The following is a 15,715-nucleotide window of genomic DNA, read 5'->3' as shown; positions in this document are numbered from 1 at the left end:
CTGCTCTGAAATCATCCTAGAAAAACGCTTATTGTGTTCCCGGGAAATATTTAGATGTGCTTCTCCACACCAACCAGCCATGGTAGCAGAGCCCCTTTCCATGCCTCTAATTTATCTTACTTGAGGTAAAACGCTGAGAGTCTTCTTTTCAGCTTGGATACATTTTACGTAGGATTTCTCTCGTTCCTTCAGGGAGACAGAAACAGGTTCAAAAATTGAGTCACTAAAATGACTAATGTGGCCCTGTCAGAGGAGAATTATGAACCTACAAGGCTATGGTCTCTCAGAGAACTCATTTTGTGTTTCTATCCATCACGTGAATAACAATAACCTTCTCCAACAAGCAGAGTGAAAAATGTATGGACTGCCAGTAAGTATTCCTCACTGCTCGCTAAATATTGGCATCACAAGGGCTTTATACAGCAGTGATGACATGTAGGGAATTTGTGTCAGATCTGGCTTTTAATGGGGAAAAATAATCCAGTCTCATACTTTGACTTTGGTGTCTCCACAACTGGACTCAAAATCCTTGGATGAGAATTGTTTTTTTTTTTAAATGTCTGCATTTTAATTTTACCAGAGCATTAGCAAAAACTGTATTACTTAGCCCACGAGTCAACAAAAGTTAATGTGCTAACATATATATATGTATATATATATGTGATATATATGTGATTAATATGTAATTAATGAATTCATACTAAAAGAGACAAAAAGAAAAAAAAAAGCTGAAGGGGCAAATTAAAAGCTGCTCATCAATTTAATGTTTTAGGTAGCCCCAGATAAGTAGTGTGGCTTTCTTATTTTACCACTCTGTCCAAACTTGTAGTACTAAAAATTGCTAACCTGAGGTGCTAGTTGAAATAGTTCATGAAAGTGTGTCAAACATGTGCAAGAGTGGGGAGTTTGGACTGTGAATAAAAGAAGCTCTAGGGGAGCCTGGGTGGCTCAGTCGGCTGAGTGTCTGACTTCAGCTCAAGTCATGATCTCATGGTTCTTGGGTTTGAGCCCTGTGTGGGGCTCTGTGCTGACAGCTCAGAGCCTGGAGCTTGTTTCAGATTCTGCCTCTCCCTCTCTCTCTGCTTCTCCCTCACTTGTGCTCCATATCTCTCTTTCTCTCTAAAAAATAAATAAACAAAAAATTTTAAAAAAATAAAAAGAAGTTCTTTAAAGGGGCAATGAATCATCTAGATGTCTCTACTTCCTGATCAAACTAATTGCAGGCTTCAGTCTTTGTTTATTCCTCTTAAAGTTTACCTTGTAGAACTCATTATTAGTTGTAATTAAAATGGACCCAAATCATAATTTAATTACCCTTAATAGGACAGCTTTGGAGGGTCATCTTTCATTTTGAGTACATCGTGTTTCTTGCTGTAATTATTTGTTATTGTAAATTATTCCAATCACAAATTTAATAGCCAATTTTAGAGGAAATTACTCACTTAAAAGTCGTTTGAATGGTTCAAGAGGTATATGTATATATTTGAGTATTTGTCCAGACCACTGTCATGTGATCCAAAAATGTTTTGATCTATTTTGACATGTTTTGATTGAGGTTTGGAGTCACAAGGCAGCACTCGTTACAATATTGTTAGTTCAGGGGGTATTTGAAGAAAACATTCACACAAGGTTGTAGGGTGATAGTAACTAGACATAGCATGGTGAGCATTTTGTAATGTATATAAACATCAGATAACTATGTTTTACACTTGAAACTAATATAACGATGTATGTCAACTGGACATAAATACATACATACATACCTCAAGCCCATTTTGACACTTTCAGAAGCTACAGATCTTCTGAGGTAAAGCAGGGGGAAATTGGTTCCACCAAGTCTAAGATCATCTGATATTTGTAATGACAGCTGGAGAGGTAATTTATTCTCATAAGCAAACTGCCAAGCAGAAGGAAAGTCCTAGAAACCTTTCTCAAGCCATTAGCAAGAGAATGTTCTCTTGTGGTCTTTCTTACCAGTGGCGTTCCATCATCCCACCACCATCCGTTTCTGTCTCTTGCTCCCTGCTACCTCCACTCTCTCCTCTTGGGGTCCTATTAGTTTAAGTGGGAAGGGGTTCTACATTGTAAATGACTATCCCTAATTGTGATAACTTTGTATAGTGACGGATGGTAACTGTACTTACCCCAGTGAGCATTGTACAATGTATAGGATTGTCAAATCACTATGTCGTACACATGAAACCAGTATAATATTGTACATCAACCATATTACAGTGAAAAATAAGCCTATCCCTAGGGCCCATGAGAGGGAATAGGCCAATGTCCACTATGCGGACTGATTCTCATTTTGAATGCATGCGATCACTTGCAGAGATTTCTCTTCTCATTGATCACAGGTCATTTTTAACCAAATATGTTTCTGTGGAGAGGAGACAACTGGAATTCCTTTAGAGCTATCCAAAAAAAGTGCATCAGATAAGGGCACACTTCTGCAAACTGACCAGTTTGGCAGGAAGAACAAGGCACGTGCCAGAACCCTGTACAGCTAGGGATTCATATGTTCCTTTGCATCTATAGCATTGTACACGCTGGCAATACGTTAATTGTCTATGGCCTACATTGCCATCAGGAGAGGAGAAACAGATGTTCCCATTTGTCTTTTGATGTGGCTTCTGATATTTACATTTACTTGTCTAAAATAACATCAGCCACCCTAGACAATTTTTCCCCAGTCCCTGAGTCTACTGACTAATTGCTTCAAGTGGCTATTGAGCATGTGATTATCATCCCAAGTAGATGATCCATTGCCAGTAGTCATTGCCCTGGTACAAGGGAAAAACAGTTACCATTGGGAAGAGAACAGAACAACAAAAATATATAGGATTTTAGTTGTTCAAAGTGAAGGGAGGCCCCAATAATTCTTTGAAATATGCTTAAGAGAACTTTGGGGAGATTGGAGGCACCTGGATGGCTCAGTCAGTTAAGTGTCCAATTCTTTTTTTTTTTTTTAATTTTTTTTTAATGTTTTTATTTATTTATAGGAGAGAGAGAGAGAGACAGCATGAGCAGGGGAGGGTCGGAGAGAGAGGGAGTCACAGACTGAAACAGGCTCCAGGCTCTGAGCTGGCAGTCAGCACAGAGCCCGACGCGGGGCTCGAACCCACGAACCGCGAGATCATGACCTAAGTGAAAGTCGGACGCTTAACCGACTAAGCCACCCAGGCACCCCGTTAAGTGTCCAATTCTTGATTTCAGCTCAGGTCATGATCTCACACCTCATGAGTTGGAGCTCTGTATTGGGCTTCATGCTGACAGCAGTGAGCCTGCTTGGGATTCTCTCTCTCTCTCATAAATAAATGAATAAATAAATAAATAAATAAATAAATAAATAAATGAAATTTAGGTGTATTTAAAGTCAAAACCAGGAAGTCTTGACACTCAGTATAGTAATTATAGCATTAGCGTTATAGTGAGGAATACTAGATAATTAGAGTGTTATCAGTAATCTTCCGAGAGGTGATGGTTTAATTACTAACTAAAAGTAATTTATACTAAATTGAAAATGACAGACAATGCCTTCTTAAATCATTGCTTTCTAAGAAAGAAAGAATGACAATATTGGACACAAGTAGGAGAAGGAGGAAGTATTATAGGTCTGCAGATCACAGAATGTGTGCATAAATGGGATAAAGGAGACTAGAGTCCTATTGCTTAGGCTGGAAGGAGGGCTTATTGTAGGATGTAGTCCTACTTGTGACAGAAGAGGAGCAGATATTGGAAGAAACTATTTCAGACCATCAGTCAAAAAATACAACCCAGACAAAAATCACACACACACACACACACACACACACACACACACATTCAGCTACTTGCTGAAATTCCTGGTTAGCTTTCTGCTTGTGTGTGTGTGTGTGTGTGTGTGGGTGGGTGTGTGTGTGTGTGGGTGTATACATATATTTTTTTAATGACCATTACAGCTTTCCTTCTCTGTCTGAAAGTAGCAGTTTCTTGTGAAACCTTTTGTAAGCCAAAGTAGCTCAAAGCAAAAAAAAGCAATTACTCTTTCATAAAAGTGAAAATCTTCAGGTTTCATTTGGTTATTGAAAATAGGTACTAATATAGGTCTTTCATAAAAGTGGAGTGGCAAAACTCAAACTTTCAGATACAAGGAAAAGCCTGTATATACATGCTTCACTTTTTTAAAAAAAAAAAAATTATACAAATTTTCTAGACACTATTTAGGATTTCTATTGGTCTATTTTTCCTTCCCATCTATTTGATTTCCCTTCCTTCCTACTGAAACATCTCTACCATGTATCTCATGGTATCTCAAGGTTTAACCAACATACCTTCTTTTGTTCCCAGGCTTGGTAATTTCTCCCAGGCAATATGCTTGGATGGGATTCTGGGTAGCATGATAGCATGGTGACTAATGGATTTCACTCTGGAAACAGATGACCAAGGCTCAAATCCTGTTTCTACTCCCTACTAGCTATGGGACCTTTGGAAGAGTTATCTACCAAATACCATTTCTTCACCTATAACAGAATATTGATTGCATCTGTACCACAGCGTTGTTCTGAGTATTAAATAGGATCATTCAGAGCTTCTATAGTAGAGGCTGGCACTGCTCCTCATCCTTCACACCTCCATCCAACCATTCACCAAAGCCAATTGATTCAGCCCTCCACCCTATTCTCTCTCTCCTCACCTGCCACCCCTTTATCTCTGGCTTCCATCATCTCTTACCTGAAGTACTTTCATCAGTTCCACCCGAGTCACTTTTCTCCACCTTCTGCCCCCACCCGGTCAATCCAGGCCCTACAAGAGGCTGCCAGGTGAGAGAGAAACCAAGACTCCCTACCACCCTCACTGAAGTACCTCTCTCCTCAGTAACCACTTTGTCACATACCCACTTGTTCTTCTTCTGGCTTCTCTCCTTGCCCCACTCCCGCTGTTGGCAGTGGTCCTGCAGTCCTAAATCACTGCGACCCACCAAATATGAATGCTCATTCTCCCCTCTCAATCGTGTTCCCCAACCTGTGGAATATCCCCTGTCCCATCAAATCACCCTATTCCTCTTGCCTGGATATTTTCCCTTTATGCCCATCTTGTGGCACTCACTCTCTACTCCAGCCCCATTGGCCATCCCTAAGTCTTCAACGATGCCATGATCTTTCCCACAATGGGACCTATGGACATGGCCTTCACTCCCACCTGGAATACTCATCTATCTCTCCTGTTTTGCTTCATTACTTTCTATCAATCAATTTCACATAATAAGTGCCTTAAACAGATCAGCTCAAATACCCTTTCCACTGGGAAGTCCCCTCCAATGACCTCGTTAGAAGCCCTCTTGGCAAACTGCGCGTTCCCTCCACTCACACTTAGCACAACTGGGGATAACATGTTTGTGTAATTAAAACTGGTTTAAAAATGTCTTAGATCAGGTCTGCCATGTTAAGATAAGGATTCAAGGGCAAGTGGCTGGTTTGGGGAATGATCCCAGGAAGCACCAGGAGGGAAGTAGGGTAGTGAGACGGGGGGAGGAAGGAAACAAATACAAATTCCCAAACAAGCAGGTTGGCCTGTGGGCATCTGGAATTGGGACCTGCAGGAGAACTCTGTGGGAGGTGTCCCGGGGTTGTCACCCTCCAGGGAATGAAGGGGAGGTGTTACTTACCTTGCCCTGTCCATCACTGGTTCGGACCTGCTTCCAAATTGGCTGCACAGCATCCTGCTGAGAGTAGGAAAAAGCCTAAAGCAGAGGGCCACAGGTGTTCACAGCGAGAAGCCACTGGTGGGTACAGAGGGCAGGGATTTGAGCTTCAGCCTCAACACCCACCTGCTCCTCTGGCTTCTGAGCTCTGCAGCCCCTTCCTTCACTAGTTAGCTCTAGAGCAGCCCACTTGTTACAAATACAATGTGAGTCACAGATACAGACATAACTTTAAAATCTGAGAAGCAATTTTAAAACAAAGTAAGAGACCCAGGCAACATTAATTTTAACTCTATATTTTATTTACTCCAATATAGCCAAAGTGTTGCATTTCAACACTTTGGTATCAATATAAAAATTGTTAATGAGATATTTTACAGGTGTTTCTGCTGTCTTTAAAAGTAGATGTATATTTGATGTTTACAGCACCTCTCAGTGTGGACATGCACATTTCAATGAGTGTGATTTCTGCACTGAAGAATTAGTTTTGTGTAAAATAAAGGAAGTCATATGTTGACATTTATTCTGGTATAATAATGTCAAATAGCTATTAAGGAAACACTGGGTTACACAAAACCATTACTGAAATTCTGCAGTTTTTAAGGAAAAGTAGAATACATATATTACCCTGCTGTTAGGAAACTTGGGAAGAGTGGTCAAGTTTTTTCATCTAGAGGATTACAATTTGAGTGAGGGCACATTTTTATAAAAAGTTCATATTGAATTACGGAAAACCCACACATTAACTTCATCCTAAACTTAGAAATTCCAAAATTCCAAACCAGCATTGTAAAATTTCTGTTTTCATCCCTTAAAATAGCATGTTTCAACACCAAAGGAACAACTATGTTAAAGGGGGGGAAATGGTAGAAACATAAAGAGAAAGGATTTTACTTCTCACAACCATATGGCACTGCCCATAAAAGAACATATGTATACTGAATTGTGCCCTCCCTGGGGGACACCTGCTGTCAACATATGCACATTTTCTTTTATTTTTTCTAAAGTGTATTTATTTAGTATTTATTTACTTAGAGAGCACAAGTGAGGAGCAGAGAGAGAGGGAGAGAGAATCCCAGACAGACTCTGCACTGTCAGCACAGAGCTGGATGCAGGGCTCAAACTCATGAACCTGAGCCAAGACCAAGAATCAGACGCTTAACCAACTGAGCCACCCATGCACACTGTCAAACACTGGCTTCCCAAAGAGCTACGTGAGCAAAGCATGTGAAAATATGAAGCTCTTACTGAGATTTTCCTCATGTAAGTCAGCTCAAATGATGACTATTTATTTAGATCTATATATATGAGATAAAGTTTTAATTTTTTCTCTGAATAATTATCTCTAGCCTCAATTTCATCTTGTGCAGACAGATACATCTCATGAAACCACTCCATCCAGCTTTCTTTTGTCAACCTCCAGAGGGAAAGAAAAGCTTCTGTCCCCCTCTTAATAGCCTAGTTTATTTCCTCTCCACCATCTTGAACTTCGTAGGTACTTACCAAACATTAACTGGTGGCAAAAATACCTAGCAGCTTTTGAATTTATTCGTGGAATGATTCTTCTATTCAAAGGACATCTTTATATCCTTTCTCTTCTTCAGCAAAAAAGTAGAACAGTGTTTCGTTTTGCCAGTTCTGTCTTAACATCTGCAGAGAGCACAATGTGTGCCTGTTTTAAACAAATGTGTAGGCACACCAGTTATTTTGACTCAGAAGCGTAAATGACAATAGGGAGAACTGGAATTTATAGAAGGAAATTTAACCTTAGGGCTTAAAGTTAACAGTAATGCAATTGTTTTGTTTAAGAGAGAGAAAGACAGCACCAAGAAATCCCATTGTACTGCTGTTATGCTAGGTTTGTTTTTGGTCATCATTTTCCCAGTTATGGTGTAGAAACAAGCTTACATGCATACCTAAAACCAGTATAATTTATGATCAATTCACTAGCATAAGTCAACTGGTAGAATAATCATAAGCATCAGCATAAGTTGATTTGTAACCTTAATTGCACCATGAAGTCATCAGAAGACTTTGAGAACGTTATTTAATTCCCGTTTGTTTGTTTTCTTATGTTAAAAAAAAGGCCACATTAATGTATTTCTTATTATTGTCATTACTTAATGGTTACTGATTATATGCAGGATGCTTTGTATCTCTGCAAGGCACTGCAACTTCCCTCAGGGAAGACTGTGCTAATGAATAGTGTTTGTAAAGTACTTGGAAATCCTTGGATTAAAAGCTAACCTGATATATCAGGGTAAAAGTATTTGTATTAACACGCCATATGGGAGAACCATATGTTATCTATTAAGAGGGTGTATGTGATATTAAAAATAGCACTCTCATGCATTGCCTTGTGCTATTTTTATACCAAGATATGTCATGGCAAGTTTTGGTATGCCAGGGTCATACCTTCAACATGGGAATGCTGCAAAGTTCAATCCTTTAGCAGATATTTGTTGAGCTTCGCATTGAACGCTTGGCACTCCATTTACCATCATACAAAATATATGGAAGAGACCATTGCATCCCTTAGTTTCATGTATTTCCTTTCAGTGAACTTTTGTTATACTTAGGTCTCTTTTAACAGACACATCTAGTTAAAAACAACAGTTTCGAGTATTTCCTCTTCCCTCTACGTGGACAAGTATGCTATTTGGGGATGCAGGAAATAGGACCAAGATGATTAGTCTTCTCTATCCTATAACTGAAGACCAAGCATGGGTCTTAAGCACCTTCTGTGAATTAGGCATGGTTGTAATACTATTTATTTTGAGAAGAATTGGTTTTGGCAGTCAGGAAAGCAAGCATTTCCCCCAAATGGGATACATTTGCTCCATCACCTTCCCAGAAGGTGCTAAGTTATTAGCCTGGATAACTGTATTGTAACAGGTGCATCATTTCCACAGGCCTGAGTAAGGGACTCCTCCTCTAGGGTGACTACTCCAGTAAGAAGACAAAATGGTGGTAGGAGTATGGTAGTGGGAGCCTAGCTTCTGTGTCTGGGCCAACTTCCTTGATAAATGTTGCCCCACATGATGTTTGAACCCATATGTTATAAGTAACCTGATGATTTTGGAATAGGAGATAATCCCCCTTTTTTTCCTGAGTAATTTGTGAATGACCTATGCAAAGAAATATTTCATTAACTCACAAGTATTTATTGAACATCTATCATGTGTTCATTCTGGGTACTTAGGAGTTCTCAGGCTATGCAGTAAAAACATCCTTGCCTTGGTGGAGCTTACAGTCAAGTGGAGGCAGATATACATAAACAATGAATATAATACCTACCGAAATTATATATTAAAGATGACACATGACTGACAATAAACAAATAAATAAATAAATAAATAACTAAAAAGTAGATCCAGATGAGGAAGATGGCGGGTGTAGGGGTAGGGAGATGCTGTAGTTTTAAGTGGAGTGTTCAGCATAGACTTCATTGAAAAGGAGAAATATTGAGCAAAGACTTGAAAGGCATGGAAGCACTCCAGGCAGAGGGGACAAGCAGTGGAAAGCCCTGGGGAGAAGAGTCCCTAGGAGGACTCCAGCCAGTGTGGCTGGAACAGAGTGTGTTGGAGGCTTCTAGAAAAATGTTGGGGTGGGCAAACCAAAGCAGTCTCTACCACACAGAGCCTTGTTGCCTTTGAGCAACATTTGAGCAGGGGAATGGTATGAGCTGACTTACATTTGAAAACTGTCTGGCCTCTAGGTTGAAAACAAATCTGGAGGACAAGACACTGTCACAATCCAGGAGAAAAAGGGAGGAAGGAGGCCGGACCTGGGTGGTGGTGAGAACAGATGAACTCTAGCTACCGGTGCTCCCTATACGTTACTGCATTGGATTTATTACTTGTGATAAAAGACACATGATATTTTCAAACAAATCCACAATTTAATGAGGTTCAAACAGAGGCTTAGATAGATAGATAACATACCTTTTCTACATTGAGAACTGAAATACAGTTTGAATATAATAATAATAATAATTAATAATAATAATTACTGCTTAGGGGAAAATGAAGTTTCCTTTTTAATCCTTTGACAAGTGTTTATGGAGCTTCTAATGAACTTGGGCACTATGCTAAGTGAGAGCTGAGGCCACCACAGAAAGAGCAAGAGCCTCTCTCTCAGGACTTACAATTTTGTTACTGAGGGTCAGAAGAAACCACAGGAATCTGCAAGGAAGAGAGACCTCAGGCGTTGGCATAATGTGGACCTGAGTGTAAGACCAAGCCCTGTCACTGCTTGTGGGACTTCAGGGAAGTTATTTCCACCCCTCCCCCCCAACCTTGATTTCTTCATCGGTAAAACATCTGTAAAAATGTAGATAAAAGTCTAACTCAGTAGGATTGTTTTGGAATCACAGTAAGGGGTGTGAGGGGTGTAAGAGTGTAAGTAACTTGTGCCAAGGAGGTGTTTAGACCAGCAGCTAGCACTCATGTGAGATCGTGACTACTCAAATGTACATCTCTTTTTATCTGCATTGAAAGATGCATGTGAAGCTTTTCACTAGAATAATGAGGCAGCCAAGGTGGGAACTTAATTTTCTAAGACCAATCTATTAAAATCAACTAATTGGGTGAGGACACCTCCAGAACAAAGTTTTTTACGTTTTTGGAATTAAGCATCCCTCCCTTCTTTCCTTCTTTCCTTTCTCCCTTCCTAAAGCCATTAAGTAGGACTGAGCAAGATAGACATTCACATTGAAGGTAGGGGTGAAGTGGCAAACACCTGGCACAGAGCTCAGGCAAGGTCAAGAGGGCATCTCCATCTTAGGCTGTAGGACTAAACAGATATGACAACGAAATGCTGTGTGTGATCCTAGAAAAATATGAAACATATTATTAGAAAATTGGCAAAACTTGAATGTGGTCTGTGGCTTAGATAGCAGGAATGTCAGCAGGACTAATCTGATCTTGATGGCTGCATTGTGGTTTTGGAGGAAAATGTCCTTGTTTGTACAAAATATATACTAAAGTATGCAGGGCTGATGGAAGTGATTATGTTTGCTACTCACTCATGATAGATTCAGGGATTTAAAAAAAAAAAAGAAAATACTTTGTACTGCTCTTGTAACTTTCTATTGCTTAAAATTATTTCAAAATAAAAATACCTTTAGCATAAAAAAAAAAAGTTTAGGGTTATAGTATTATGCTCACCTGACTTAAATGTCAGAGAAGCTCAATTCTCAATGTTCTTAGTGTTCTGTGTTAATCTGCATGACATTATAGTTTATCTCTTTAGCTATTATTACTATTATTATTATTAAGTATCATTTTTTACATTTTTGCTGACCCATAATTTATCTTACCCACACAACAAATATTAGTTATGTTTCCAAGGAGGGAATTGTGGGCTCTGGCATAGCTGATCAGGTCAAAACCCTGTTCCCACCACTTGCTACCTGTAGGCTCTTAGGAAAATTACTTAACATCTCTGTGCCTCAGTTTTCTCATCCATGAAATGTGGATAATAATAATAATAATAATAATAATAATAATAATACCAAAGTCACTGGGTTGCTATGAGAATTAAGTCTGATGGCCAATGTGAACACTGAGCAGAACAGAGCCAATATTCAATAATTAGCTGGTATTAACTAGTACTATCCCAATACTCACATAGCTGTATTAAATAAAACAACTATAATCGATGGCAGTACATAGTTTTTAGATCATTCAGCTCCCTTATATAAGCTAAAGTTATTTTTCACATGTGTACGTTCTACAGAATTTTGAAATGTGCGAGATGAGAATGTAGCTGGGTGGCAAAATACAAAATTAAAGACTGCATTCTTTATAAATAAAAGGGTGCTAATTTAAAAAAAGAAAAGAAAAAAGAAGCTGAGCCATCCTGACCTGAGAAAAATGAATATACCATTTGTATTAGCCAGCTACTGTCACAATAATACTATGTAACAAATAACCCCCAATGCAGTGCCTTACAAGACTATTTATTCTCATGCTCACAGGTTTCAGAGTTTCCCTCATTCACCTGATGTGGGCTGGGGCCAGCTGGGCATTTCCATTTCAAGCTGTGACTTGTCTGGGCTTGGGTAGATATAGGACCATCATGGCAAATGTCAGGAGCACAGGCACCAAGTCCAATTATGCGGCACAGCTAAGCTTTTGGCTCACATTGTGTTCACAAATATTTCATTAGCCAAATCAAGTAACGTGGTCAAATCCAACATCAGCATGTTGGGAAGTCTGCTCTGCCCACACTGGGAAAATACTAAACTGTATAATCCATTACAAGGGACTGAGAGATGGAGACAAATAATCTAATCTGCAAACCACTGTATTTCAACTGCATGTGCTCTGTGTCTGGGAATCTTGGCACCTTTATAAGAAAGAGTAATAATACACGAGCAGGCAGTGCACATAGGTTGTTTTCCCAGTAGCAGGGATGGATTTGCTCTGGTTTACTTCCCCTTTCTCTTCCCATTCCCATGCACAGTTCACAAAAAGAACTACACATAATCAGGATAGTGATCTGTGACCATGACATCGAAATTTTGCCCTTGTAAATGTCTCTCATGGAGAAATAAACATGGATTACATTCTTGTCATCACCCAACCAGTGATACATTTCTTCTGCTTACATGAATTCAGTTTGCAGCAGGGGCCTCTTATTTTTATTTCTCTAAAACTCCTGAAATATGCTTGTTTATAGTACATGCTCAATAAATATAGGTTGAAAGAGTGAGGGGCAGGATACTAATACTGGAGACACAGAAATTATGCAATGGCTAGAATTCTCAAAGGTTACTGTGCCTTCTGGCCTGAGAAGATAAAGTGTTACGTGACTCCCACCATGAATGCTATGGCAATTTATTATCTGAAATAAATATGTGGTATTAAAGGCAGACTAACTAAGAGAATTTAGCTTCTGCGTGACATTTTTTAAGCTAACAAAATAGCCTGTCACTTCCTTATATTTCTTCACATTTATTGTAAGCCTTTCAAATCCCTTCTAAAAACCACAAGTTTATATTCACCACTCTACTTAACTTTTTATTGTTTATGGCCTTCCTGTGAAGATTGCTAGATAGACAAGGCTGATAAAAGGAAAGCTTGTCCTTATCGAATACTTACAGGTAACAGTGTAAGGGGATTTTTTTTCCTTACCAGTGGAAGACCATTGTTTCACTAAGATCTCACTCATTTGGGGCATTTTAAATGGATGGAAAGCTATAAGCCAGCCAAAATGTCCTTCTGAAAGAGTGAAAGGAATGTTAATCTAATTGCGGGAGAATGTAAGACTTCTACACTGGTTCCCCCTGCTGGATTTGAGGGTGCACTGTCTGGAGATTGGTGAAAGCGATGTACCTAAACCTTGTCATTTGAGGGCACATTACTCGGATGGTAAATCCAGCTTTCTTCTAGAACGCACTTCCTCCGTAATAAACATGCCAAGTGTTTCTTGAGTTTGCTTCCCAAGAGCAGAAATGTGGCAAGCGAGGCTCAAAGTAGGAAACAAAACATGCCTCTGTGGTGGCTGCGTTAGGATGAGAGACAGCGTGCATATGCACATGGGTAAAAACCCAGTGGCGGTATACTCAGGAAAACAACCAGACTGGTATTTACTGTTATAAAGCTGGACTCGGGAGTCCGACCATAAATTTCCTTCACATGCATTTTGAATGGCTGGAACAAATTCCTCGCCTTCCTGTGACTTTAATTGTTTCTTTTTCCCTTCTTATCTTCCTCCCTCCACCAGAAAGCTTTTTACTCTATAGGAGATGTGGTAACTGAACTAATTTTAAAGGCAGCCTGTCACTGCCGGCTTCAAGCCTATTGTGAAATCTCTGTTAAAAGGACTGTCTGCTAGCAGAGACAGAAAGGCTGGCAGACTTCTCCTGCTTGACTCCGACTCCATTTTGGGGGAGGAACAGGGAAAATACTGACCTATGTTTTTGACACATGCTATAGCACCAGCGTAGCCTTATTAAGGGACCAAGAGAAGCAATGGTGGCTATTTCCTTTCTAGAGCAAAAGCCAATGTCATCTCCTACTTGGAGAACTAGAGAAGAGCAGATGTCAGACCATTATGTGGTACTGTAAATATGCCATTTAAAACATTGGATTTAGGTAGCTACAGAGTTGTCCCAGGTTCTCGTGTTACAAGTGATACCCTGTCCCCAAGGGCAAATAGCTGATGTTGGACAGAGGGAATTGAATACATAGTTACGTATTCATTAGTAGCATTCTTTCCCCACTTCAGAATGCCACTCTTATTCATGTATGCACGCATGTCTGTATGTAATTTTGCCATCCTGTTATAAACTTTTTCTTTCATTTAAGTCAATTCCAAATGTTTTCCCATCTACAACTCTCTTCCATAGGTTATTTTTCAGACCTGCTCTGTGAAATGTTTCCCCATTGCTTCAAAGCCTCTTGTGTTAGTGCCCCTACTGGAGTCCTCCTCTGAGAAGGATTCCCCATCTTCCTGCCTCTGGATTAAGAGCTGGTAGTAGTAACAGATGGTGGGGCAAAGCACTCAAGCAAGGTTAAATGACCTGAACCTGGATATAGGTCAGGAATTTTAAAAGGGCTCAGCTGGGTAACTCTTCATCTCCTCATGGCATTGGCTGAGGTCATCTGACTGCATGCAGTGGGCATCTGGGCTGGGCTGGAAGGTGCAGAAAGATTCACCCACCTGTCTGGCCCCTCAGAGCTTTGCCATGGGGCCCTTCTTTCTCTCCGTGTGCCTCTCTCCATTTGGTAGGCAAGCCTGAGCATCTTTACAACATGGTGGCTGGCTTCCTGGAGGGAAAAAGCAGAAACTGCTAGTCCTCTGAGGGCTCAGCTTGGAGGCCCCAGAGCATCACCTCCACATTTCATTGATCTAAACAAGCAGACTCAAGGAGAGGAGAGACAGAGTCCACTTCTTGAGAGACAAAGCACCTGTAGCCATCTTTCACCCATGGTTATATATGCTAGTAACTTCTGCTTCTCTGCTTTCTGTAGTCTATTTCCATGCTTTATATTGCGTTCCCATATCTTTATATAAATCTTTCTTTTCTAAAAATTTCCAAACAAGAAGAGATTTGGAAACCCTCCCAGCAATGAGTTATAAAATCATGCCTTTATTTGCCTTTGAATTTTCTTCTACACATAAATCCTCAGATATACATTATACATTTTAAGCCAAAAGAAATTTTTGACTAGTTTCTAGTATTCAGCTACACTGCACCTGCCCGGTTATTTATTTTTCAAGGAGTTATGAACTATGGTGTAAACTTGACCAACATAATCTGTTCAAGATGAAATATTTCATAGCATGGATATGTTAGACTGCCATGTGTAAGTTAGCTAAAAGTAGATTTTTTTTGCAACATATATCAAACAGGAAAATAAAAGTCATAAAAAACTTAATCAACCAAGTTTCCTTACACAGTGCATATTGCTTGAGTCAAGGGAGAAAAACAGATTCAAATTAAGATCTTGTATTGCATTTTGGGAAATGCTGCACAAGGAGAGAAATGTTGTAGGAGTGCTGAGTGAATTTTGTTTACTGTAGTTCAACATTTCATCAGGCAAATCAGGTGAGAAGGGACGAGTATAAATGGACCTATTTATGTAGGTAATTTTTCTGTTTCATGCCTCTGATTCATCTCTCTGCCTTGCTTAGGGAGTCATGCTACATTGGTTGCAATTAATTTCAGTGCCTCATATTAGCCATAAAAAAATATTTCATAAATTGACTTGATGTATTTTTTTCCCTCCATGGTTTTCTTGAAAGATGAGAACAGTCCAGAGGAAAAACCAAGCACAGAAGAAACAGAAGGGCAGAGCCAAGAAGCAGGTGGGCTCAGATTTTATTGAGGAGTGTCCTAGGCCTCATCCACAGAGGTGAACAATAACTTTACTCTTTACTCAAATGCTATATTCTAGATATGCCTATAACTTGTCACCAAATTGACTTCGGTGTCCATTTAGGTCTCTGTCAGGAAGCCACCAATCCCACTAACTACGAGTGACAGTATTTCCAGTCAGAAGGGTCCATTCTCATTCCTCA

The 15,715-nt window shown here is 39.7% G+C and overlaps 1 protein-coding gene across 1 annotated transcript in view; it reads left to right on the top strand.

The window, feature by feature from the left end:
• Positions 1-15,715, top strand: part of LOC144220084 (ADP-ribose glycohydrolase MACROD2-like) — a gene marked incomplete at its 5' end in the record, with an annotated part of 169,628 nt that overhangs the window by 49,687 nt on the left and 104,226 nt on the right. The window contains one exon of the mRNA XM_077750223.1: positions 15,440-15,502. Within this exon, the coding sequence (XP_077606349.1) occupies positions 15,440-15,502 (63 nt within the window). The remainder of the gene's footprint in view (positions 1-15,439; positions 15,503-15,715) is intronic.

Source organism: Crocuta crocuta, unplaced genomic scaffold (assembly GCF_008692635.1).
Source record: "Crocuta crocuta isolate KB4526 unplaced genomic scaffold, BGI_CrCroc_1.0 scaffold209, whole genome shotgun sequence".
Taxonomy (NCBI): Eukaryota; Metazoa; Chordata; class Mammalia; order Carnivora; family Hyaenidae; genus Crocuta; species Crocuta crocuta.
The sequence above is the reverse complement of the archived record's forward strand: the minus strand, read 5'-3'. Positions and strand labels throughout refer to the sequence as shown.